Consider the following 26,261-nt stretch of genomic DNA (forward strand, 5'->3'; position numbering starts at 1 on the left):
TTTCCATTAGTTCTCTCTGTGTTCATAAGCAGCCCACGCAGCAGCCCTGCTTGTTGATTTTATTGTGTGAAATTACAGCGAAAAGGCCAACATGATTCCACACTCACATGTGCCCTGACAGCATGTGAATTGGATTGTTTGCCGGGCGAAGAGAGAGGGATGGAGAAACGAGCAGATAAACAGAAGACAAAAAAGACAGAGAGAGAAAAAAAATACGTGTGTGACAGAAATAAAAGAAAGGGATATGAAGAAGGGAATAAAGTACGGGTGAGCAGTGAGCGAGCATCATTACAGCTGACAACTGGAAAATGAGCCGAGGCAATATGTAATCTCCTCTGATGTAGTTTTACATCTCAACACCGCCTCCTGCTTCAGTGGCAGCAGAGGCTACAGCAGTGAGGAGGCGCGTTGCTATGGAGTGGGAAGATTTTCAGAGTGAGCACCACTACAAATCTGGGTGGAGAGAGGAGAGGAGAGGAGAGGAGGCAGGGAGGGGGATAATGAAGATCTGAGGGGAGGGAGGGGAGAAATAAGGGGAATGGGAGCGAGAGGGAGGTCGCAGGGCTGGAGGACGATAAGCGAGAAGAGGGGCTGAGGGAGACACGAGAAAGAAAGAAGGCAATAAAGCAAATGCAAGGAGGGCAGAGGTGAGGGACAGAGAGGTGCAGAAAAGAGTGGATGACAACAAGAGAATAAAGGAGAAGAGAAATGTGCATGAGTCAGGCAGGTCACAGAAAAAGAAGAACACAATCCGATAAAGTGTTTTATTTTTAATCACCTCCATTATGGCTTAAGGAAAAAAAAAAGAAAAAAAAGGCAGCCTGACAGATTATTAGTGTGAGACAGTTTTGACTGTGCATGTGGTTTATGCATCTCATTAGAAGAAAGTAAGTATTTCTCGTTTTCAGCTTCTGCATTATTCATAAAATCAGTCGGAAGATCCTATAAGTAGCATTTCTCCCTCAGCTTGGTGCCAGAAAGAGGAAGACTACATTGCAATCGGAGGAGAGGAACAGGCAGAGAGCTGTTTTTTCCTCATCTTAGCCACACTACGACATTGTTAAGTAGAAGAGAAGTGCAGTCATGAATATTGCTTCACTTCCCTCTGAGCTCGGTAGAGGAACATACAGTATATGTGTGTGTACGGTATGTTTTTGGTGAGCTGAAGGGAAGACAGTAAATTACATTATCACACTGAGGAGGCCCCCTACTGGTTAATACTGGGAATACAAAGGTTTAGTCAGGATGAAAACAGACACGACACTGTCAACACTTTAATTTCTGGAGAGAGGAATTTTAAAATACATAATTTTAAAAAAGGTATATTGAACTTATTTGACAGTTTTGATGCATTTCACAACTACCTGCAACACAGGCGTGGTGGCCAAGTGGTAAGGCGTTGGTCTCGTAAACCAAAGATCATGGGTTCAAACCCCATCCATGCCTTTAAAATGCCCAGGTTGAGTCATGTGCATTGCAAGTCTGGACTTAAGTCCAAGCACTACACAAGCTTAGAGAGGAACCTTAGACCAAAATGTAGAAACACATGAAAAAAAAAAAACTCAAAAACAAGTATCTGAAAGTAATACACCATCTTTGGATGGATAAATTATCCATTTGATAATAAAAAACCCTTTGAGAATAGGAATTATGAGAGAAGCATGCGAGAATCAGTTTCATCTTAAAAGAGTTCAAAAGTGTTAGTATAAGATATTCACTAAGTCAAGCATGAAGCGACTACTAAAACAATGACTCTACTGACGAAACGGCCTTTTCTGTAATGTTGGTAACGGTAACAAAATGAATATATGCAGTGTTACATTGCATTGGATTTATTCAGCAGAGGATTTTTGTCCGCAGCAACTTACGTTTTTCTGGAGGGATTTGCGGGAGTTCTGGGTGGTGAACCTCTAACAGCCACTCGAAACTACAGCTCAACATGACATTCATTTGGCAGACACCGTTCTTAAAAGCAGTTTACATTTTCTCCCGTACATATGCATCAGGAGCAGTTCGGACCTCAGTGACTCGCTTAAAGACAAATCGACATTTAATGGCCACCCGACTATAACGACTGAGCTCCAGCCTCCACAGTCTCCCATCTTTCTCTTACAGCTTATATTCCTAGGTTCCAGTCGCCCTCAGTTGTGACTGGAATCCGCTGAACTGCCCGTTAGATTCGCTGCACCATTTTACAGGAATGTGTAAGATGGTCATTTCTGATGATAGATATTAAATTCTCCAATTTATTCCCTTACTGTATATATCATACTCCAGCGGATAACAACCACCATAGTAGAGTAGGCCTGTAGGCATTAACAAAGGACAAGTGGGCCGTCGCAGTGACTCAACTCTGAGAAATACCTGTAGATACGAACAACTTTCTAAATTTAAGTGAGTGGTTGCCAAGGCTACTGCAAATTAATGCACGTGGGGGATGAAACGTACTTTAATAATACATACACAAGTCAACAGAATAATTTAAAATTTTAAACTTCAGAAATATGTACGAAAACACTGATACTAATTCCCCTAAACTTACAGAGAGATTATTCAACACTTTTAGCTATGAAATGCATTGACTTTAAGGCGAAACAGACTCCGGTAAGATGAACACGTAAAATACACAATCGGGGTTATTGATCCTGAAGGAAGTAAATGATGTAGCCACTTTGAAAATGAGATACAGAACAATAAAAACATTGACTGACTAGATAGTCTGTGTCGTCATGGTGCATGCAGTGTAACTGCAGTTTACCTGCACAAACGCAATAAGAGGCTTTATGAAGGAGAGTAAAGATCAACCTCATGTTGTTCACCGGGACACAAAAGACAATGTAATCCACCCGGAGAAGATTGTTGTGTCCTGTTAGCTGGTCAAAGTGCCATTAAGGTTATAATTAAGGGTACCATTAACTGGATGGAGCCTTTTTCAACCTCCTGTTTTAGTTAGTTACTATTTTAGCCTCCATTTGACTGGCAAAAAGCTGATGAAAGCCTAAAATGCTGTTTTTAGCAGTAGTTTGGTGGTAATACAACTTTGATACATGTATCCTATCTGTTGTGCTGTACAGGTACAAAGTCATAGCTTAGGTGTTTGTATCTTTGTTCAGAAGTGCTGTGCAAATAGAAAATGCAGTTACTATGCGTTCAGGTTCTCGGCTCTGTGGTCACTTTGGGTAAAACCCCGCAACCTGGGTCCATTTATTCATAAATACTTAGCTAAGCAGCGGTGGACAAAGCCACCAAAGACTTCTCCTGAAGAAGTAATCAGTAACCTTCAATTCGGTGCATCCTCTTTAAAGTGCAGGCTTAAAAGGGGCACTGCTGCCATAAAAAGGTCTGGATGGGAACATTTTCTCTTACAGAAAATTGAAACTGCAAGAAATTCAATTACGGATATCAATTATAAGGGAGTTTTGTTGTTGTTGTTGTTGGTTTAGGCCTAATTTAAGCGGCTTTCCATTTTTTCCCTCAAAGGTTTAATGGCAACAACATAATTACATCATTTAAACAAGAGCAGTGTTTTAACTAACAATAAAGAAATTTATTGCATTAGTTGGTGCCCTAGTCTGAATAAAATTAACTACATTTACCAAAAATAGCATAACATCAAACATACAGGGTCCGTGGTTTATTGTAGAGTGTAAATGTGAGTAGCTATGGATTAATATGAATTTAAAATGACAATTAATGCTACTAAATCATTTTCAAGCTGGACTTTTGCACATCCGGATGTATTTTCAGTGTTACCACATATTTCTTTTAATTTGAAAATACAAAAAAGATGAAGCTGCTTATTCAGCATTAACTACAACAGTGACAGCCTATTAGTAATATTTGATGTCTTTGTACATATCGTGTTTTTCAGAGAGTAGCCTGATTTTGTTATTCTGTTACCACTGGCAAGAGCAGAGGAAATATCCTGAGGGCCAGAGGTGATTTTAGGAGTTTATTTTTAGCCATTTGTGTGCAATGGGGAGAAACTGTTTAATAATGCATCATCTGGTGCAGCAGAATATCTCAGTGCTGTTTGTTACTTTTCAATTTCACTACATTTTTATATAATTTCTATTCAAATTACAACATGTTCTCTCATTTATGTGCTGGCAGTCCGCCGGTAGTTATCAGAACTCACCTGTGAAACTGTAATGGGTTTCACTGCCTCCATTAAACAGCCTTGATCAAAATACCTTCCAGAAAAATTGAATTCTTACAAAAGGATGTGCTCTCTTAAAAGCATCAGCGTCTCAAGTCTTTTCCTTGACCTAACCACCGGATGTGGGCTGAGGACAGAAGTTGTACTTGCTAAATCCTTTCATCTCAGACAACTGTAGCCAGTGTGCACTCAATCGATCCACACGCCTAATGTACCGTGGTGGTTTGCATGTAACATTACACACACGTTCTCCCCCGTGTACATGTCCGTGGTTCGTATACACGGGGTCAGCAAAAATCTTTTAAAGAAAAGGCACAGAAAATGTCTTTTTCCTCCTCAGGAAATTACAGTTTGTAAATGAGGCCACAAACCAAATAAACCACCACTAGACCCACGTGAGGGCTGTAATCCATTCTCCCTACAACCTGATCCTACACAATCAACACAGATGCTATTTCAATTACACATTCGCTGATCAAGTCTGACCAAATGGACTGCAGTGTCAACTGACCAGCATCTCTGTGTGCGAGTCCATGGAGGGATTACTGAACAGGCCTACCGGGTACTCGCTCAGGAGCACAAAGGGTCAGCGGGCCCCTGGGCCGGAATGAGTGTTATCATTTCTCGCTGGAAAGTCGGTTAAACAACTACCAAGAGACTTCAAATTGACCGGAGACACAAAATGACCGCAGAGAGGCATAAAACAACCACAGAGACCCAAAACAACCCGGATGAAAAAACTACAGAGAGATGCAAAATGACCTCAAATAGATACAAACCGACTACAGAGATGGAAAGAGGTGTGAAACAGCTACACAGAGACCTGTCATCTGTAGTCGTTTTCTTGTTTCTTTCAGTTTGGCTGTCTTGCTCATATATAGCAGGTGTGAGGAGCCTTTTATGTGTCTGTGCCCGGGGGCCCGTTGTCTCATAATGCGTCCAGATTTTATGATGCTTGCAGACAGAAGCCGTGGGAGTTCATGTCACAAATCTGCATGCAGCCTGAGACGTAATTTTACTCCAAGGCTGATGCGTTTCCAGGACAGTGTCTCGCTTAACTTCACTCTTATCTGACACCTTGTACACTGTGGGACGGGGTGTACAGTAAGTGGCGTCTTCTTGGTGGAAAAAGAGGCAGAACCACTCACTTAGTCACATTATGAATTTGAAACACAGCACCTGGAGGATTGTGCAATATATTTACTGGTTAAAATCATTAAGCACCGTTAGAAACAACAGGTAAATGTGTCTGTTATCTGCGGCATGGAGCACATGAGGATTATCTCAGAGCAGCAGCAGAAGCAGATAGTCTGGAGGAGTTACTAGCACTTCACCTGACATGACTTCACGGAGAGCTTCTCGGGTTCACAGCGACACTTAGGACAATTAAAAGCGGACCCAGAAGACAGATATTTTAAAAGGAACACAAAATATGAGGACGGAGAAAAAGCAACTAATACAACTCAAGATTACAATACTCTGGACTTACTCACATACACCTGAAAAATATTCTATAACATCCACTAATTCCGATTCATAGCACGGCCGCTTGCTGCACTTACGATTGAACTCCCTGCGGCAGACGTGAGGCCTCCAGGGTCGGTTTCGTATCCAGTTCAGGCGTCGGGGCAGCTCCATGATGCCGAGCAGGTGACAGCGTGTAACGGCCACTCACCCATCGAAGAGCAGCACCTCAGTTTTTCTGCCCATCCCCAGGACAGATACTCCCTCCGGAGCATCAGTGGTTCCTAGTACACACCTAGCAGCCTGGACCTTTTAAAGAGAATACTTCACTTTGACTACAGCCTGTCGTTCACTCTGTAGGAGAGAGCCCTTACAGTAGCTGTTGTGGTGCTCGGCTACATTCCCCTTCCACTGCTTTATCTTTTATGCATGAGTCAGTGGAACCCTACTCCCTCGGTTCTGGGGAGGGACAGAGTCAGGCCTCTACCTAGGAACGAGCACCTATCGACGTTCAGTACCTCAAATGCGGATTGCACACCCTGGTGAAATGTGACGCCTCTGTACCGAGCCCACGGGAGGCAAGGTGAGTGGACGGACAGGCGGTGGGGCTTTGCCAGCCACCTGAGGAGGCCGGACGGTAGACGGTCAGTCAAAGTACACCAAAAAAATACACACTATCAAACCTTTATTAAAGCACTAAAAAGCTAATGACGCAGAGAAAAATAATTGGAGATTTCCGAAACTACAAAGCAAACACTACTCTATAAAAGTATTAGAATAAAGTCTACTGCAAATATTCAAAATTTGACAGTAATATCAGATATTTGTTTCACTGAATGTTGCTATGATTTAAAAACTAATTTTCTTTAAGCATCGTTTTACATTCAATGCTACAAAAAAAGCTCACAAAGAACGAGGGATAAATGTAAAATCTACACTATTCTGAATGAATGCATTTATAAAGATTTCTCCTTGTGGCAGTTGGTAATGTGCACTGCATAGCTAACTGCATGTTGTTATCTTTATTGACAAAATCATTTTACTGCTGCAATTCTGATAGTTTCATTATTAGATTCTGGTCAGGAAATCTAGACTGAAATACTGATTCACCGACAGAGCCATGTTTGGTTTTTTTGTTTTTTTATTAAAAAGAACTGTGATTCAAACCCTTGAGATGCACTTAAAAAAAAAAAAAATTAAAAATGAATCTTTCAGATGTTTTACTGCATTAATCTGCTGTTGCAGCAACAGATCATCAAGCTGCAGTTTTGACAGGTTTAAGTGTTAGGAGACCATGACCTCTAGTGGCTGTCAGCTGCCCAATGCAACCACAGAGGTTTGAGACATTTGTGTTGAGTTCAGACAGAGAACAGTACATAAGGTCAAAGTCAAAGTCACATAAGTGTTTACAATGCACATTCTGCACTTGCCTTTATTTAGATAAAAACACACAGCACACTGCTGCCTCAGCTTGGACAAAGGACTTCCTCCACTCAAAAGCTTTCCATTCGTGCTGTCCATGTCCAAAACATAATAAATAAAAACAGTGAACAAAGCAAGCACCTCAGACACAATTCTACAAATACACAGAACACAACTTTGTCAACAAACACAACCCAACCAGAACACAGACATTTGGTACCTAATGGAACACAACAGATTTGTGTTACACTAACATTCAAGTCCTGTGTTTTCTTAGTATTTAACAGTAATATGACCGTATATGGAAATAAATGGAGAATATTCTTTAGCGCAGATATATGACGATTGACTAGTTTGGTTTAAATGATGATGTTTACCCCAGAGAAATTAACATTAAACAAATATCTGTGTGCCTGTTCTGGCTGGAGTTGTGGAAGTGCTCAAGTAAAGACACTAAATAGGGTTCAAGCTAAGGCCCTATTATTTCCAGCTGTCAGTTAACAGAACTCAACTACAACATCTCCCGGGGGGGCGATCAACAGATGACGACAACCTGAAGAACTTTTGGCAAACCTTACAGCAATGTGTGTCAGTATGATTGTGATCAAGACACTGTACGCAAAGGCTACATTACAATATCAAAAGCAGACCATATTCACAGAAGGCACGTACAGTTAATGAGGACTACAGTACAACACAAAAATCAAAGTTTGACTTGTTTCTACCTGTAGTTCAACATCATACAGTTATCATTCTCACACTAAAGATCAGAGATACGTTGCTACAGGCTCACTACTCTGTGAGCACATAGATGGTTTGACTCTCAGGCTTTGTAAGACCTTTGGTTATGCACCGTGAATAAATGGGGTCCAAGTTGGTGATCTATTCAAAAAGGCAATATTTCTTTAAATATCCTGCCTCCAATACAAACTCTTAAGACAAAGTGGGTAAAAAAAAAAAAAGATAATAAATATCAGCAAAGATGATGATTTGTGCACATCAGCATGGTTGATCCTGAGGCTTTCATCTACAAAGACCCCATTCTGAAAAAAATCATAACCTGGAGGAGTCTTCATCAGGTACATTTGCTTAATCTAGAAACAGTCACAACAGTATATGAGTTTAAACTTTTAAAACCTTTTTTGATATCAGTGACACTTGAGACACATTACTCTCAAATGTGTGTTTGTAAATGTATGAAAATAGAGAATGAGGTGGCAAATGACAGAAACAGAATAAACAAAAAACACACAAGTTATAGATCAACTCTTGACTGACACAAAAAAACTTGTCACTCGACCATGGAAGTTAATATTAGCTACCACTAGGAGGCACCAGAAATCAAATATAGCCCTTAAGATGCAAACAAAGAATTTGGCTGAAACAAGAAAACATTTCACATGGTTTACTTAGGTGGAATAAATACAGGATATACGTGGTGACACATTTATCATCATATAAGATTATCACTCCTTAAATAAAACCCCTAAGAGTCAACGGACACATTACAACAAGCTTAAACAAACTGCAGGAAACAACAGCACTTTGTAAATAATCTCTTTCTCCTTAACTAGCCAATTTTTGCAAAACCTCTACACCTGATCATTTGGTCCTTCAGTTCAGTAATAGAGCAGAATTAAACGTTCTATAAACAAGGTAGTTTTACAACAAAACAGAATATGTGCAAAATTGTCACTGTTCATAGCGCTCTCTGGACTTATTTTCCGGCTGTCATACCGACTGCATACCATTGATGTTTAAACTTGTACATAAAAAGATTAGCACCACCCACCCACACCCACACCCCCAACCCCACACACACACACACACACACACACACACACACACACAAACACACACACACGTAAATTACAGATCTGATCTTAATGCAAACCTATCAAGACCATCACAAGCTTGAGGTCCACACCTTTTTAATAATTCTTTAAAACCATGGTTCCCAACCCCTTTTCTGTTTCCTATTTGAGGTTTTTTTGCTCGTGAGTTAATGAGTTATTTTATGATCTGATTTTATGATAAGGGCCCTGAAAGTGCTCAAACAAGGAAAACTGATCTGCTGACATTTTGAACCATGTGACGAGGGGTCACAAGCTTCAGTTCAATTCATCAACATGAGAGTCATGATACAACACATGAGACATGTAACAGGACGTTTTTGAACCCCACTTGTGTATCGTCTGTAACTCTGTCCTGTTTATGAATAAATCATCTCTCTGCTGAGTCAACTCATTCTGGACCAGGCTGTTTATTTCCATACGTTTTTAGTGTCACCCTAAGGCTTTCAGCTCGCCTGTGTGCTTTTGTGAGTTGCAGTGTATGGGCACGTGTGGAGGGAATTGCACAACCGACACAGCATCATCTAACACCATGTGAATGTGAACAAGAGTTAATCTGTACAGTGCTATTTGTTGGAAGGTTATCATGTACAAAAATTAAATTCATTCTAAGTAAAATCCTGTTCCATTATTCATAGGGCTCACGTTTGAGAGGAGGAGGAGGAAGAGGAATAGAGGTGTGTTGAACTCATTTGTTCTGTTTCTCCTCTTCCTTTAAATCAATCAAGCCTTACTCATCAAAATCCTGATTGTCTGCAGCTTCAATTATTTATTCATCATCTTGGCATCTCTCCATACTCTGTATTTTGGAGTCCTTTGTTGCTCTGTCATTCCATCTTTTCTGGGTCTATGTTGTCGAGATCAATATCAGGCGAGGTCACACAACACATGCACAGTTTTTGGGTGTAAAGAGAGATCTTATCTGCAATGACAGAGGAAAGAAAGGAAAAAAAAAAAAAAATCAAGGGTTGCACTCAAAAGATCATCTTGGAAACAGGAGAAAATACAGTCAACTAATTTTTTAACAGATACTGGTGTTAGTTTTAGAACAGACAGCTGACAGGGCATTAATAGTTTTGTTATGTAGTTCAAGTAATTGAGAGAGGGTATTCCTTAACTACAGGGGTTTTATATTTACTGTAGGAATACACTGCATTACACTCTTTGCACTACAGAACCCTTTACAGTATGTGGGGTCTACACAGTAGTACAGTGAACTTTGAAACACTAATCCTAATCCCTCTTCAGCTCTTAAACACTAAGGAGGCTTTTTTTTTGGTTTGGAAAAAAAAAAAAACACGTCTACAGAAGCTGGTCTATATGCGCAACTTCAGACTACTAAGCTACTTTAAAATGGTTATTTGTAATAAAGTCACAGGGAAACACTACGGCTTACCTCCCATGACTTCAGATGTTATTGTGTATTGTGTTATTGTACTTACTTTGTACAATAACTTCATACTTGCAATTATGTTGTTTCAAATAAAAATACACAGGTGGGCTCCTTTTCTCTCCCCTTAGGAATTTCACTTCAAGCTAGACAGATAGTTTGGTCAGGCTGATATATTGGCCTAATGAACATATACAGTATCTGTATTGATGTGTATGTCAACCGATAAGTGACAAGAAATTGCAGTACAGAAATGCTAAACTATGTTTGAGGCAATTTAGAAACAATGTCAATGTTACTTTACTTTTTAAAGTAGTTAAATGCTGACAGAGGAGTTACACCTTTCAAACACAAACTTAACCTTCCATAACATGAGAGAAAAAAAAAAAAAAAAAAAAAAATCAACTTCCAGCCTCCATGGTCAGTTATGTGACAGGTTACCTGCCATGTTTTTTTTTCTTGGATATCAGCAAAAAATGGTCTGGTTCAAAATGTTGTTTGTACATTAAGTGATAGAATTATAACCTATAGATAATCAGATAAATACACTCAATAAAACACTCTTTTGAAAAGTTGTTCCATCAAAGACTATCAAAAGTGGTTTTGAGTTTCCTGAAACAAACATGACTACTATGCTGACAAAACTACTGCTAGGACATGCAATACAGTGTCATTTCAAAGCCTCTTACTGAGTATTTTTCCGAGGAAGGCAGGTCTGGAGCTGGGTGGCAAGTGGATGCAAAAGTAGTAGACTGGTGCCCCAGACAAAGCCACTGCAATTCCTACCAGAGAGTTGATGGTGTCGCTGTAGAGGGGCACCACCACCAGGAATATGCTGCACAAGCAGTAAACGATTGGGAAGAACAAAGACAGCTGCAGGAAGTGGAGAGAGGACAGGAGGAGGGGGATGACAATGCCAAAATTAAAAAAATAAATAAATAAATAAAAATTAAAAATTTAAAAAAAGAAAAAAAAAGGGGGTAAAAATAGAAGGGTCGGGGTAGCAAAACATTGGAGAGAGAAAAGTAGGAGAATTTAAATAATTACATAAATAAATAAATACATATATTATTAGTTTAAACTGCTCAGTCCATTAACTTTTCTGGTTACTAAGAGAATTAAATAAAACCCAGTTATCAGATCATGGAAAATCATGGACTTAACATTGTCATAACTAAAGCCAGTGCTGAGGGTGGTCAGTCCTACAATGGAGGTACGGTTGATGGTTAAATGTAAATCAAAAAAGGCTCAAAATGCTTAAAAGAGCATTGACAGCACTTTGTCTATGTGACCCTATCTGTTTACAGGACAGACAGCAGCCATTTTGCATCCTGTTAATTTTTATGTTCACTGTTTATTTAGGTTCTTGTTAACCCATGTTATGAGGCTTGTGAACTGTGGATGTTATGAGGAGGAGTTACCTGGAGATTGTATGAGGTGTGAAAGGATGTCATGATACGAAGACTTAGGCCAATCAGGTAGCATGCATCTATTGACAGCGTATCTGTCTTCTATTTTTCCTGTTGTCTAGAGCCTTTGAAGACCAATGGCTAGATATATAGTTTCTTAACATATTTCATGCAAACACAGTCGGTTGAAATGGGAATTAATGCCTTAAACATTTCTGTGTAATTATAATCTATGGTTGACAGTATTGAATGCTGCCTAACTTTTGGGCGTGGCTAGAGCGCTCTTTTGGCACTAGCACTAGTTTACTACAATTTTCATCCATCCAATCAGTCTGCTTTTTTTGGTTAGTTATGACGTGCAGTTGCAAGCAGGGAATGTTTTAAAGGACTGGATTCACTGGAAATGCGATCAAGTTACGTAGGAAATTGTGACATCTAAGACTGGTCAATCTGCTGCCAAACAACAATTTTATAATAAGAGAAAAAAAAATTGGCAATAGCCTGTTGTCCTTTTTACAACAGCAATGTTTGTTGATTAGGGCTGGGTGATAAGAGGACCTAGCAACCTCACTGTGACAGTAACAGTTGCTGTTAATGGTGATAAATTTTTTGTGTTCGTATCTGATATGGTTTTGTTTCAGTTTTCTTGCACTGGTACAGTTGCAAGAAAAAAAATACAGGGTGACTAACTGAACACTGGCAAAGAAAAGAAATTAATTTAAAAGAACCAAAATGACAGTTAATTCTCACTCTACAAAGATGATGAAACTTGTTGAAAAAAAAAAAAAAAGAAAAAAAAAAAAAGAAAAAGAAAAAAAAAGGATATAACTACGACAATTATATGACGAATGTCTAAACAGCCCTGCCCTCAATTGCGTTACCACAGAAATGTAACTTAGAAAAAACACTCAAAAAGGGGCTATGTGTAAGCTTTCTCTGCTGCCGAACGTGGTTCCTTGCCAAAGGGGGGTGGTGGTGGTGATAATAGTCGCTTGCTATGAGCTTGAGCCATTGTTGCGTCTACAAGACAAGGGGTTAGAATATGCCCTCTGTGCAGTGCTACTTCTTCATCCTTTCATGTTGGACTGAGGGCAGACTGGACGCTACAGTAACTCACTATTGGAAAGTGGTATTACAGGACGGGCTCGGGCTAGCTGGATAGCATGCTAACTTCGAAGGAAGAAGAGAAATGATAGAAATATAAGCAAAACAAGAGTTAACATTGGCATTATTTTCCACCGCTGGAGACAGCTCTTGGCTAGTAAAGGAATGAAGTTTGTTGCTGAACTTGCAGGTTTTTTTCTAGACTTGTAAGGTTGGCTATGTATGGAAAGCAAAAACTTACATATAGCACCTTTAAGCATTGTGAATGCTCACTGTGGTTACCTGTCTGAACTAAATTTCATGTCTCTGCACATTTCATTCCACACTGATGTAAAGGGAAAACCATGTCTGCCTGGAAGGCCGAGTCCATGTTGTCCTTTAAAATTCACTTCACAATTTCACTACCTTAACAGGTCGGTGTAGATCAGGGGCTTTGAAACGAAGGTAGATCTGGCTGGCTATTGACAGGCCGATAAACAACCAGTAGTTAAAACTGAAGTAGTTGATCAACTGGAAAACATCAGGCACGGACAGGTAGAACAGAGACATGGCACCCTGGGAAGAGAAGAGAAGACCACACACACACACACACACACACACACACACACACACACACACACACACACACACACACACACACACACACACACACACACACACACACACACACACACACACACACACACACACACACACACACACACACACACACACACACACACACACACACACACACACACAAAATCAGTTTGATGATAACCATTCAAAGACAGCCATCCAGAGGTGACCAAAACTACCAAAAACACACTTTCATTTCAAAACCTGCTAAAATATGTGACACTAACATTGAAAAGCAGGGCAGGAATTGGAGTGAAACGCTGAATGTGGATCATGCACAGGATATTAGGTAGGTGGCCTTCTCTGGAACCAACAAAAAACAACCTGCAGGAGAAAACAAATGGTGCAAGGGTGAAAACAGATCACCATGTTGCTGATAGGTTTTCAGATATTTTAACACTCAAAAACATCACTAGCAGAAATAATCTGCTGTGGAATACTGTGTGAAATATGGAGGTAAATCTGCACTTAAGGAAAAGCTGATATGGATCAGATTAGTGTCAGGTGTGCTTACAGACCTGGAAGCAGCAATGATGGAGGAGTTGAGGCCTCCGTAGCAGGAAATGGCCACAGACAGAGGGATCAGCCAGCGAGCCCAGCCCAGCACCTCATCTGCAAATGTCTGAATAGACATTGAACAAAGTGTTTAATGCTCACATTCATTTACTGGTAAGATCGGTGGCCTTCAATGTTCAAATGCAGGATTACAGAGATAGCAACCAGTAAAAACTATTCATTACTCTATATCTTGTGATACATATGTAAAACACATTTCTATCTTTAGGTGTAGTAATAATCGGACTTGTAAGTGCATTCTGATGTGTGCCAGTTGTTAAAAGGTATTTTAACCTATCTGAATAACTTGCTATTCTCATATAAAATAAAAAATATAAAATAAAAAATATATATAATAATATATAAAAAAAAAAAAACCCACATGTTCCGTGCAATTTGCCTTCTGAGGTACAGAAATATTTCTGACTATAAAGGTCAGTGTCACTCCTAAGAAACCCACTGACATTCCACTTCTTTTTAATAACCTTTTTTTTCTGCTGGACACCCCTAACTTTGGCTTTTAATCTTCTACAGTTATGAATTAAGGAAATACATGGAATCACAAAATAAATAAATAAATAAATAAAGTCAATTTCGTAACAAAAAGATCAATACAGCAGCCCAGGATAATACTATAAATTATAGTAGCTTTAAAATGGGGGTAGGCCCATAAATAATTTTTTAGTGAAAAAAGAAAAACAGCAGCAAAATGGTGCAAATAGTAACATTTGGGAACTCTCTGTCTTTGGCAGAGACAAAAATGCTGTGAAGCAGGGTTTGTTACCAAGCATTATACAAAATAAATATAGATGACATAATTTAATAATTCAACAAGTGCTATCGGGTTGTCTACACATGCTAAGCAGTCTGAGCTGGAATCAGTCAGTGCCAAAAGCTCAACTCAGTGCTGATATGTCATCATACACTTCAATTAACAACTAAAAGCTGATACACAGTTGTAAATTAGACCAATATCCCTGAAAACTCAAAGAAACTTTCTTGCTGCATGCACTTCTAAGTCAGGACTCTTAGTCGGAATGCACTTTAAAAAGGTCTTTGCCAAACAGGGTTTAAGTTAAGAAAATATCAACCTTCAGTGCGATGTTGAGGTATAAAGTCTAATTAGTGTGAAATGCCCAAAGGACGAGGTTTGACATCATCGCTCTCTCCAAAACCTCACAAATTCAGACATGGAAACATAAAAATATTTGCTATATCTCTCAGCTTAAATTCAAGAGAGCACGGAGCCCATGGCTTGTTGACAGAACATTAATGAACCATTAAACTAAATACTTTAATAAAAAGATGATCAAATACCATTGACAACAAGCCTGAATATAACTCTTCCTCTACCAATGCAATAATCCCATCATCAACTTCCCCATGTTCCTGTGCGGGGCGCTAACCTCTTTAGCTGAATTAGGTTCCTGTCATTATCTCAACTCCTACACAGATAACCAAAAGGGAGTACTGAACCAGACACTAGTGCCAGCAGCTGCCAGGCACACTGAAAGATGACAGCAGAAGACAGGAAGTAAAGATCAAAACCTGCTGCCCTTTGAGGCTGAGCAGATGCTGTCAATTTGGTTAAGGCCTTCAGAGGTACTAATAAGCTTTCTGGGCAGATATTAGTACTCTATGCGGAGGGTCTGACTGCTGAGTTGGTTACTGCCTATATACAGCTTCCTTAGTGCACAAGAAGACTGCACTAAGTTGATGATCTTCAGATACTCACCACGGCAACAGCTTCACTGTTGAGCACTTTATCTGCATCCATGACGACGTAATAGGCTACGTTGGTCAAGATGTAGATCACTGTGACAATGGGCATGGAAATAGCGATGGATAAGGGCAGATTCCTACAACAGAAAATGAGAAAGGTGGTTTACGTTCACTTAAAGCACTCATTTGTAGCTTTGATGCAAACCATTTCTACTGAGTGCGATGAAGGCTTTATGAGTTGTGAAATTCAAACATAGGATTACTGAGTTTTAAGATTTAAGCAATTACAGATTTACAGTAAGTAAAGTTATGTAGCCAAGTAAAAGAAAGATCATTAGGAATGAAAAACAATCCTACTTATTGTGAAATCTCTCTGAAATGTCCCACTTCGTACCTCTGTGGGTTCTTGATCTCCTCTGTGATAAAGTTGAGCGTGTCCCAGCCTGAGTAGGAGTAGAGTGCTGAATAAAGGGCTAGGGCCATGTCACCAGGGTCCAACTTGGACCCTTTGAATGAGTTCTTGAAGTTCTGGTCAAAACCTACGGCAACATAGGGTTGGTACATTAACACAGAAAGAAGAGTTCAAATTTTGCCCTCATCATCCCTGACACAATCAATAAAAAAGTATATAAACGCTCCAAGCTCCATCAAAAATTGGATTGGAGTTGTAGCAGTTATTGCCAAACATTTGAAATATTTACCTTTGCCCTGTTTAAAACAAGTTGATATTGGCTGTTTGGGCAGACTGCCATTATTAGCATTCTATTAAATCATTCAATGAAACTGATTTAAATAATATAGTAGTGCCTTATCCCTTCTTTTTTTTTTTTTTTTTGCAAAGTCAGAGCAGCAGTGTTAAAGTGGCATGTTTGACAGAAAGAGTTCCTTTGACATCCTACCTTGTGCCAACTTCACCAGACCAGTAATGATGATGACGATGAGAGCCATGACCTTGGCTACAGTGGAGATGACCTGAAGAATAGCACCCCATTTCACTTTCATACAGTTCACACAAGTCAACAGACCTGACAGAGAGAAAGGGTGATAAAACAGTGGTTAACCAATGTAAACTCCACAGAGTTTAAATTGAATGATGGATACAAGCAAAGATGAACATAAGCAGGGATTAAAATGTGAATTTAAGAACTTTAAGAAAATTTAAGAAAATATGTCTTACTTTATTTAAGATCTGGGACGTGAATACAAATTCATTTCTGCAATCTTTTCAATTTAGTTTTGGAAATACAAAGATATACTGAATATTTGACATGCTGACACAATAGAAGTAGGACAAGGGGGGGAATAAGTAAAGTAAGACCACAATCTCTACTGATCCAAGTCATATCTAAGCCTTTAAGATTTAGCTGAAGTGCTTCTACTTTCAAATCATAGAGTGGTTTGTCCTGTTGGTCTGGTGACAACTGATGCCCTTCTCATGCCAATTCCTTTGCTACAGACTTGACACGTAAGATTAGATTGTGCCAAAACAAACACAAAAACACCAAAAAAACAAGCATGTTTTAGGTTGAAAAAGATCTAGGCTTGCCATTTACTAAGTACAGTAGTAAGGTGGAGTTGAGAGGAAAATGAACAGGTATAAAGTGTAGTTACACATATATCCTTCAAAGTGCAAAGTAAACAAAGACAAGATTAAGCAACTTTGTTTGGAACAGTCACCAATGCACACCACATAAAAGTTTGCCATCCAATCAAATGCAGCCTGCAAGGTTTGACATCCACCAGTAGTGTTGCCAAAAAGAACTACAGAGACATTTCAACACAGTGCTTCCTGAATATACGCGAGGCTCGTCTTTCAGAAATTGTGAGAGCCTGTCCTCCAGTGTTCCTCATACATGCAACAATCTACAGTTGACTTTATCAGTTGTCCAACGAGGTTAACAGGAGCTAGCAATAGCTAGGAGAAAACATGAGCTTAAATCGAACTGTCACTGTACAGGGCACAACACTGCACAAGTGCAGGGTGCAAAACAAAAAGTAATTTTGAAATCTATAGCGTATACAGTCTAACAGTAGAATAAGTTGAAGTAGAATGATTTTACTTGATCCTGTGGCTTTCATAGCATCTTAAGACAACTATACTCTACTATTTTTGCATTTACACCATCTCGTGTTCAGCAAACATGGACCTGTGACAGACCATGGTGTAATGACACAAGCCAGCAAATTAAGACATTTATGGTAAATGATTGCAATTTAAAAGATACAATATGGAAATCAGGCTAGCACTGGCATAAGACTCAAAAGCAAACCACTCAGCTTCTCCAACCCCTCCCCTCACCCTGCTCCGTCATGCTCTACCCAACCCGTGACCTACTTCCTCGTCGTGTATGCTGTCTCAGCTAATGGAGGAATCCGGAGCTTGCTAACGTATGTGTCAGCTATATCAAGTCTAATACTAGCTTGAAGCCTCTGTGCCAGAGGAGTAGTAGACTAACCTGACTTTTGCCTTCTCTGACTGGTTAGAAGGGTGAGGTTCATTCAAAAACTTTAGAAGAGAATATCTCTGCACTGCTGCCAGGCTATTCAATAACTATAAGCAATCTATTTTTGTACCCTACTCTGGGTACAACCTTGAAAAATTCTCCGTTGCACCCCATTACAACAACAGTTTTCTAATGCACCTTGCTGCCAGCGAGTGATGAGAACACAGACCATTTGTGTTACAAAAACTGCTGCACTGCACCTACTTGATGCACTGTGCCTTTTAGAGCGCTGCTGATGGTTAAACTGCGTTCGAACATCACTATTTTGTTCATACAGGGGATGAAAAAAGGTTGTCCTTATTGTGTCCTAACTTTGTGGCCACAACAGATCCACAGTGAAATACAGCTATCTATGTATACTGCAAAAAACATTATTCGCCATACCTGTCAAACATATACACACAGACAAACAAACACCCCCCGAGCCTGTCATGTAAACACATGCTGTAAACATCAGGTTAAGTAGAGCATGCAACTGCGTTTAGTACAGGTAGAGACTTACATATGATGACGGCAGCGATGAGACGGACGGCTTCATAGGGGGCAGAACAGGTGGGGTAGAAAGGCTGGACCAGGTAGTTGGAAAAGGTCAGGGCTATCACTGCCTGACAGGCTGGCTCTACTATCAACAATGACGTCCACAGGCTACAGAGGTATTGATACACATTTGTAATTTTAAGACATAAACATAACATTTAGTTACATTTTAGTAAAAGAACAATGAATAATGCTGAACTTGATATACAGTACTTTTACCATATAGGAAAAGGCCTTTCCCATTTTTAATCCTAGTACTTCACTTGTGTAGAAACTGAATACAACCCATGAATCCTCTGATGTTAGTGGACTGCCTGAACTAATGCCATAATAAACTGACGCTTCGAGAAAGCACCTTTACATATCAAAGGTAACACAGGTCTCACATGGTCCAGACTATAATTCATGTTTGGCAGACTCAAAAGAAAGAACCTGCTGTGTAAGTACTGAGTTTCTATTGTGTGTTGTTTGTGGGATAATGTGTTAAAAGAAAATGTCACCAGACAGAAAGAGTAAAACAACTACATACCGAATAAAAGCCAAGAAGCCTCCAAAGGCCTCCAGGATGTAGGCGTAGGAAGCTCCAGATTTACGGATTGTGGTTCCCAGCTCAGCATAGCATAATGCTCCAAACACAGAAAATATCCCTCCAATGGCCCATACTACCAGGGACAGGCCAAATGAGCCCGTGTACATCAGAACCCCCTGCAGGATAACAAATGAGAGTATTAGTATACCTACAGTTGCATATTTAAAAACTCTACATACAAGAAACTACACACGACAAAAAAAAAGAAACAAAATGCATTAAGATTTAAATTACACATCAGTATGTTCTTGTTTCTGGTTAGGTGCTTTCACACCTAAATTGTTTGGTGCGGTTCAAAACAACTCTAGTGCATTTGCGTGTTTGCGCCGGTTTGTTTAGGTTCATGTGAAAGTTGTAACTTGAACTGTGGTGCAGACCAAACAATGGCACCAAGACAAGCAGTCTGACACAATGGCAATCTGAAAAAAATATATGATTGGCAACCCAAGTGTGAACACTAAATGGGACCACAACAGCTGTAAAAAACAAACAAACAAAAACAAAAAAATTACATTACTCAATAACTACTTATTTCAGATTTAATCGTGTCTGAATAATAGTATACATTTTACAATCAAAACCAAAAGAGCAAGAGACTATGATCATTTTGTCGATCTAGAAAGAAACTGAAATTAGGACAGATAAATTCTTCGGCTTAACAAAGCAGAGCCTCCTACCTTAGGAGAGACGAAGATGCCAGAGCCGATCATATTTCCAACGATGAGACAGACCCCATGGAGGAGAGAAATCTCCTGCTTCAGCCGCACACCACTTCCCTGAGATGCTGTGTCTACCTCAGCAACCATTCTGAAGGATTTACAGCCCTCAGCTTCAACTCAGGTGACAGGGGAGTTATAAAGAGGACAGACTGATTCCTGGCAGCACCAGAAACTGAGATGAGGTGAAAGAACAAGACGATTAAATACTGGGCGAGCTCATAGGCGTAGCGTGGAACAAGCAAAAGAGAAAGGGAGGTGGGAGTGTCACTGGAGGGCTACGACTCTGCCTGTCTCAAACAGCCATTGTTGAAGCAGAAGAGTACTTCTCTGTTGGACTAATCTGTAAGAAAAACAAGGACACAGTATTACATATCTCAGTAGTTCAAGTACGAGTAAGTAATCCTTATTCAGTGTCATTGGTATACACCCCTCTTTCACCTTATGGACACTAAGGGGCCAATAGTGTAACTGCAAATGAGTAAATGAATGAGTGAGTGGACGGATTAAATTAATGCCTTTATGGATTTATGAGGTGCTTTGCATTTAAGAAGCAGTAAGAAGGGGACAAGCCTGCTACAGTTAACACAAACCTTCCACAGAGCTGCCTAACTAAACTGCTGTTTGACGGAAGCCCACTTTAACAAACAGAGAGACCAAATAGAAACATTGCAAAAATGTATCCGACTATTACTAATTACATAATCATAATTTTGTCTACTACTTAATTCAACTGATCAGTTACGATTATTGACTGTGGTCAAAATGCCTAACGCGATGCATTAAGCACAGTGCTTCCGATTCACAGCTTAACTGTCTGAGCAGCCAGAGGAGTCCATTTGAGCACGCTTTGAGCGCTCGCTGCTTCTCGAACACAGTTGTGACTGCAGGTGAGAGAGTTTTCCAATTCATAGCCAACCAGCAGCCAAGTGAAATACAGGTTAACTACATTTACTGTTTATTGATAGTTTTTCCTGTCTGCACACTGGTATTAATTATAACATATTTACTATCACGATTTCACAATTATGATGTTCTATCATCAACCTAAAAAAATTCATTCGGCAGTTCAACTTAAGCCATCTTTGAGTCATGTACCTTCACAAAACCTAACATTGATAACCGCAAATAACCTGCCTTACAAAGTTGGTTATCAAGAGGTGCTATTGCCCCAGGATTTCCCAAAAATGTAAGCACACTCACATGAAAGAGTTGGGGTTTGCTACAAAGAACCAATCAAATGAACCGCCAAAAGATCGAGGGCAGTTTTATTGAACGACCTAGACAAAATTAGGCTACCGATAACTCTGGGGACTTTAAAATTCTTGACATCAAACCCAGCAAACCAAACATCGTGCCTTCCTTATTGTGACTGCTCACTTCATGAGGGCTGGCACTGACAAGGTAGGACTGACCTGAGACACTGACCTAATCTCAATTTAAGTAGAACTAACATAGCTTATCTCTTTTGAAGACAGCTGTGCAAATAAGGTGAAACTGTTTGAACAAAAAAAACAGCTGCATTAACTGGTGCTCCAAAGAGACACATTACTCTTCTTTTTTCTACTGAGGGTAATAAAATTAACTGGAGGAAAACTCATCATAGTTTACGATTCAACTGTGTAACTACATATATTCATTACTGCCAATCACCTGGGCACAGAGGGCATAGCATCCAGATTTTACCATTTTCTAAACCCGAGTGAACCATTTTTCATAAAAAATATCTCTTGTGCAATTTCATCAGAGCTTCTATAAGCATTGGAAGAGCTTGTGGTGATGTCACACGTCAGCTGGGAAAGATTTTCTAGTATATTTTCTACAGTATGTGTATTTTCTTTGTATTAGTTCAGTGGGCTCAGGCATCAGTGCCCACAAAACCTTCTCACATTTGCAGCTGCTCAGTATTTCGGCAACAAAGCCTTCTGAGCCTCCTGCTGAAGCCAGAAAAGCAGTTTCACATGTTGTGAAATTCTAACTTTATACAAGATGCAGGTGAGGGCTCAAATTCAAAATGCTTTGGTTATGAATTTTTAAAGTTTGACCCTCAGAGCCAAATTTCCTAATTTTTGCGATTTGTGTGTGCATTGTAAACCAGTGAAAAATAACTGATTTTTTGAAACATGTTATTTTTCCACTGGATTGGGTTGACATTTGTACTGAACATCCAAGAAATCCTAAGGATAATTTGCAACATGTATTCATATAAATAGTTGTTGGTGAAAGTTTTAAAGTAATCAAATTATAATAAAAATCAATGATTTTTTTTAACCGAACGAAGAATCCTTAATTTTCAAAAATTGATATCTCCACGAGTTTTAACTTTCTTGCAACCAGTGTTGATTCGGTGTAGCATTAATATAGTTCTATCCCATCTAGAAGTTTTTGGTCTATGCATAGAAAGCATGAGTGCGACAGATCTTGCTAAATGTAGCTTCGGAGCTGAAAAACCCACTTTTTAAAAATAAATTGACTGTATATTTTCCCAAAAAGGATTATTTTAAATTTCCCTTGAATTTCTTTTATGGGAAAACACTAATATTCATTGCAAAGAAATATAATTTAAGATATTATATTACTCTTTCATCATTTAATAGTTTTTTGAAAAATAGCTATTTTTTGTATTTTTCACTGGCTGCCGTATTACATTCAGTGGTTTTATTTCATAGGTACATACAATGGGGTCCAAAAGTTTTTGATATGATTTGACAAAAAAGCAAGTATGGGCTAATCCCACCTGAAACAGGTTTGGGCGATTAATTGGAAAATGGATTGCACTGTCAGAAATTAGTTCAGTTTAGTATCAGTATACTACAGTGAAATTTTAAATATTTCTCAAGGCTGATGTGGTCATGTGCCTGGTTCTAACATCAAAGAGACCGGGATTTTCACAACAAAGCTGCCTGACTAAACTGCCGTCTGATAGCCAGATTCTAGTCTAAGAGTGCTCCTAAGCCACAGTTTCTCACTGAAAATAAATCTATTACTGACTGGGGATGCTTATTTTATTGTATATAAAAACATGACCACAGTTTTGTCTTCTACAATTAATAAATCTGAATAGTTGCAACACTGACACTGTATCGCAACTGTCTGAGTAGAAATACATTTGTGTACACTGTAACCATTGTCTGCTTTCAAAACAAATAAGTTCTTTCCAATTGCAAAGCTCACTTTGTGCTCAATTTCTTGTAGAGTAGCATGACTGTCAAATGCTCACATACTGTCCAGCAGTTTTCTTAAGTGTTAGATGAGGGTTTTTAAAAAACGGAAAAAGACCTTAAGCTGTTGTGCGCACAGTTAACAACTCTCTGTGTAGTTTTACCTTAAAATGCCACAGTTGTACAACTTTCTGTTATTCACGTAATCATACACAAGCACAACAGTGAGTGAACACACCAATTCAAGTTAAAATACATCCGCATATGCATTAACTGACAGAAAATAGATTGTAATTCACTGTCTTTTGTATCAAGTTAGACGACCCAGTTACAGACTCACAAATGCCCACGTTTGACTGCTTTTCCTTTTATCTTTGTGACTTTTATTCTGCACAGACAACACTGAAACATCTTTCTTTAGTAAAGCCACACATTTCTTTGCCCATTGCTAGAATCAGACAGTAGGAATGATCTCCTGAGGGACAAGCACCATGTGTCCTATTACTAGACCAATGAAATTATGCTAGCATCTGTTCTGCATGCCTCAGCCAATATGGCAGCTATGCGCCCCTGTTCACTGGTTCAAACGACATCTCTGGAGTAAATGACTGTGATCTCCATGTACACAACGGCCTTTGCAATTTATGTATCCCATCTTCATGAGGAACAGAAAGGGATTGATAAGTTCATTAAACTAATTTTACTGTAAACGCTACAGCTAATCACACATAAAGAAACAACTTCCTCTCACATGTTAGACCGAGGTCTCTATAGTTTAAAGACTGAACATACATTGGTCTGACCGCAGACAGGATGGGGACGTGAACACTGACTACTTTGAGTTCACATTGTTTCTCCACTTTAACTGCAGCGTGTGGCTGAAAATTTAACTTTGCATCAATTAATATAGCTGTGTCTCTACTACTACAATGTGACTTTACAGTAAGCTAAACACACGCTCCAGTTATTCTGCTCTAACTCACCAAATCAACGCTTGCTGTTAATGATCAGCGCCTGAGGGGTTGATAGCCTTGTTAGCACTGGCCTGATACAGACTAATAAGAGGGATAGTGGGTGAAACCATTTTTCACTACATTAAAATTAATTCACTGGTTAACACTGGTATCCATCTAAATAGTGTCCATCTTGAAGCTCTGCACGGCGAAGCATTCGTGTTTGTTTAGCTTTCAGAGCTAGCTTACGCAACTTATACAACAAACATGATGCTGTTGATGCATATGCTAGCGTTAGTATGTGGCTGATATCTGGTTAACGTTAGTGAAAGATTCGTCTACATGCCATTTAATAGCTGCCGACACTTTAAAAGTGTGAGATGAGGTGTGTATCAATATATATATATGTATATGTATATATATATATATATAAGAGACGCGACTTACCTTCGTTCCGTCTTTTTTTTTTCTTTTTTTCTTCTTTTTTTTCCAGTGAAGAAAGCAGTAACACACGTGCCGTGCTTCACGGTCGCATAAGCTAGCTTTAGTCCACAAGCAGTCAACATCTGCAGCTAGCTCCTCCTCATAATCAACCGCCGAGTGATGGTTGGCACCACCCACCGCCGGGCCGAGGAGACAATTATAACAACCTGTACATAGACTCGACTCTTTTTTTTTTTTTTTTTTAACTGTCCTGCCAATGTTCTACTAATACCTGTAATATTTAACCTATAAACGATGACAGTGATATTACTATGCGGTGATCGGCGCACCAATCACCACACGGTAACCCAGAGACACACACGCACACGCGTTATTTGCATTGCCGGTGTGCAGCGGGTGCATCTACGTATGAGCGGCGATGCGGTCAGACAGGTGTGCCACCGTGAGTCAGCAACAATCCGTGAATCAGCCAATCAGACTTGAGAAAGGGTCGTAGCACTTTGTCTTTAACAAACCTATTCACGCTCAGATTAGATTCAGCTCTTTATCATCTCTGTTGGAATCTGTTTCATTAATTGGGAATAAAAAAAAAACCTTTAAAAAAAAAGTTGTGTCAAATTTCATCAATTAAACTATATTGAAAGAATACAACGACTGACCAGATGAAGTCACGTAAAGGAAAATGAAGGGTACAAACACAAATGACAAAGCTTGGTTTTGTTTCTGACATTTCACCTTAGCCTAGTTTTCAATAGGACAGGTACACATCACACTGATAGTAGCAGTGTGTGATTAACATAGAGGTCTAGCAAAAGATAATTTTCCACAGTAGTCTCTTGCCGGGCATTAGTATGATATGATTCAGGTCTATCAAATGCTTTGAATACTTTGAGTTTTTTTTTAAATTTACAGTGTAATACTTTATATTCTGCTAATTTTTGTATATTTTGATTTCATTCATATACTTTATTTTATTCATACTAGTACATTTGACCAGCAAAATCTCTATAGTCATTGAAATCTTTCTTTTAAAACACCTGATTTTATATTGAATTTCCTTAAATGGTTTTTATTCGTTCACTTCATTTGTTCTTTTAACTGCATTTGTTAAATTGCACTGCATTTTAATTTGATTTATATATATATATATTAAGTCACTCTGATCAGTGTGACTTGTGTAAAGTACCTTGTAATTTGTTTTTGAAAAGTGTCATCCATATAAATAAAGGTTGTTTTTTTTTTCCTTGAAACTCTTTCAGCTTAAACTATCTATCTACTTCAGTTGTTCACCTCGAATCTCCGGCATTATTACAAACCCCAACTCAGAGCTGTGTTGTGGTAAATCAGTGACAATTGACAAGATCTCTGGCCACACACTTGACATTTGTGTAATTGTTAAATAAACAGAAGCAACATAACTGCTTTGTTATCTATATGCAAACAGAGGATTCTTGATAAGGAGCCTGTCGTTTGAGGTGGTGTGGACCACCGTGGCACTTTGCGTTGATTACATAGAGCTGGAAATCATGCATAGATTCAGCTGTTAAAGAAAATTAGTACAAATAGACTGAAAGCTGCAAAAAAAAAAAACAACTGGCGAATTAACAGAACAAGTCTTGTGGAATATCTGTGTAAACGGAGCATGGCCTGTACGGTATACA

The 26,261-nt window shown here is 39.1% G+C and overlaps 1 protein-coding gene and 1 non-coding gene across 2 annotated transcripts; one reads left to right on the forward strand and one right to left on the reverse strand.

Annotated features, from left to right (window-relative positions):
- The first annotated feature begins 1,374 nt into the window (after positions 1-1,374).
- Positions 1,375-1,446, forward strand: trnat-cgu. Its single transcript has one exon. It is a non-coding gene; the product is annotated as a tRNA-Thr (tRNA).
- A 5,578-nt stretch (positions 1,447-7,024) lies between these two features.
- si:dkeyp-120h9.1 (uncharacterized protein LOC566469 homolog) lies at positions 7,025-24,986 on the reverse strand. Its single transcript, XM_040121224.1, has 12 exons — positions 24,604-24,986; positions 20,004-20,385; positions 19,267-19,442; positions 18,703-18,845; positions 16,596-16,721; positions 16,091-16,235; positions 15,710-15,833; positions 13,938-14,041; positions 13,647-13,743; positions 13,207-13,356; positions 10,978-11,161; positions 7,025-9,820 (listed from the first exon to the last, which is right to left on the reverse strand). Exons 2-12 carry the CDS (start codon positions 20,130-20,132, stop codon positions 9,726-9,728), a joined length of 1,473 nt encoding a protein of 490 aa, XP_039977158.1. The 5' UTR covers positions 20,133-20,385; positions 24,604-24,986; the 3' UTR covers positions 7,025-9,725.
- Between the last annotated feature and the right edge of the window lie 1,275 nt (positions 24,987-26,261).

This window comes from Xiphias gladius, chromosome 24 (genome assembly GCF_016859285.1).
Source record: "Xiphias gladius isolate SHS-SW01 ecotype Sanya breed wild chromosome 24, ASM1685928v1, whole genome shotgun sequence".
Lineage (NCBI taxonomy): Eukaryota > Metazoa > Chordata > Actinopteri > Istiophoriformes > Xiphiidae > Xiphias > Xiphias gladius.

Coding starts and splice junctions, on each gene's coding strand:
- si:dkeyp-120h9.1 (XM_040121224.1), bottom strand. CDS start 20,132: ATGGTTGCTGAGGTAGACACAGCATCTCAGGGAAGTGGTGTGCGGCTG. Junction 16,722..18,702: donor CATCGCTGCCGTCATCATAT/GTAAGTCTCTAC, acceptor TCTCTCTGTCAG/GTCTGTTGACTTGTGTGAAC. Junction 13,357..13,646: donor TTCCTGCCCTGCTTTTCAAT/GTTAGTGTCACA, acceptor TTCTCTTCCCAG/GGTGCCATGTCTCTGTTCTA.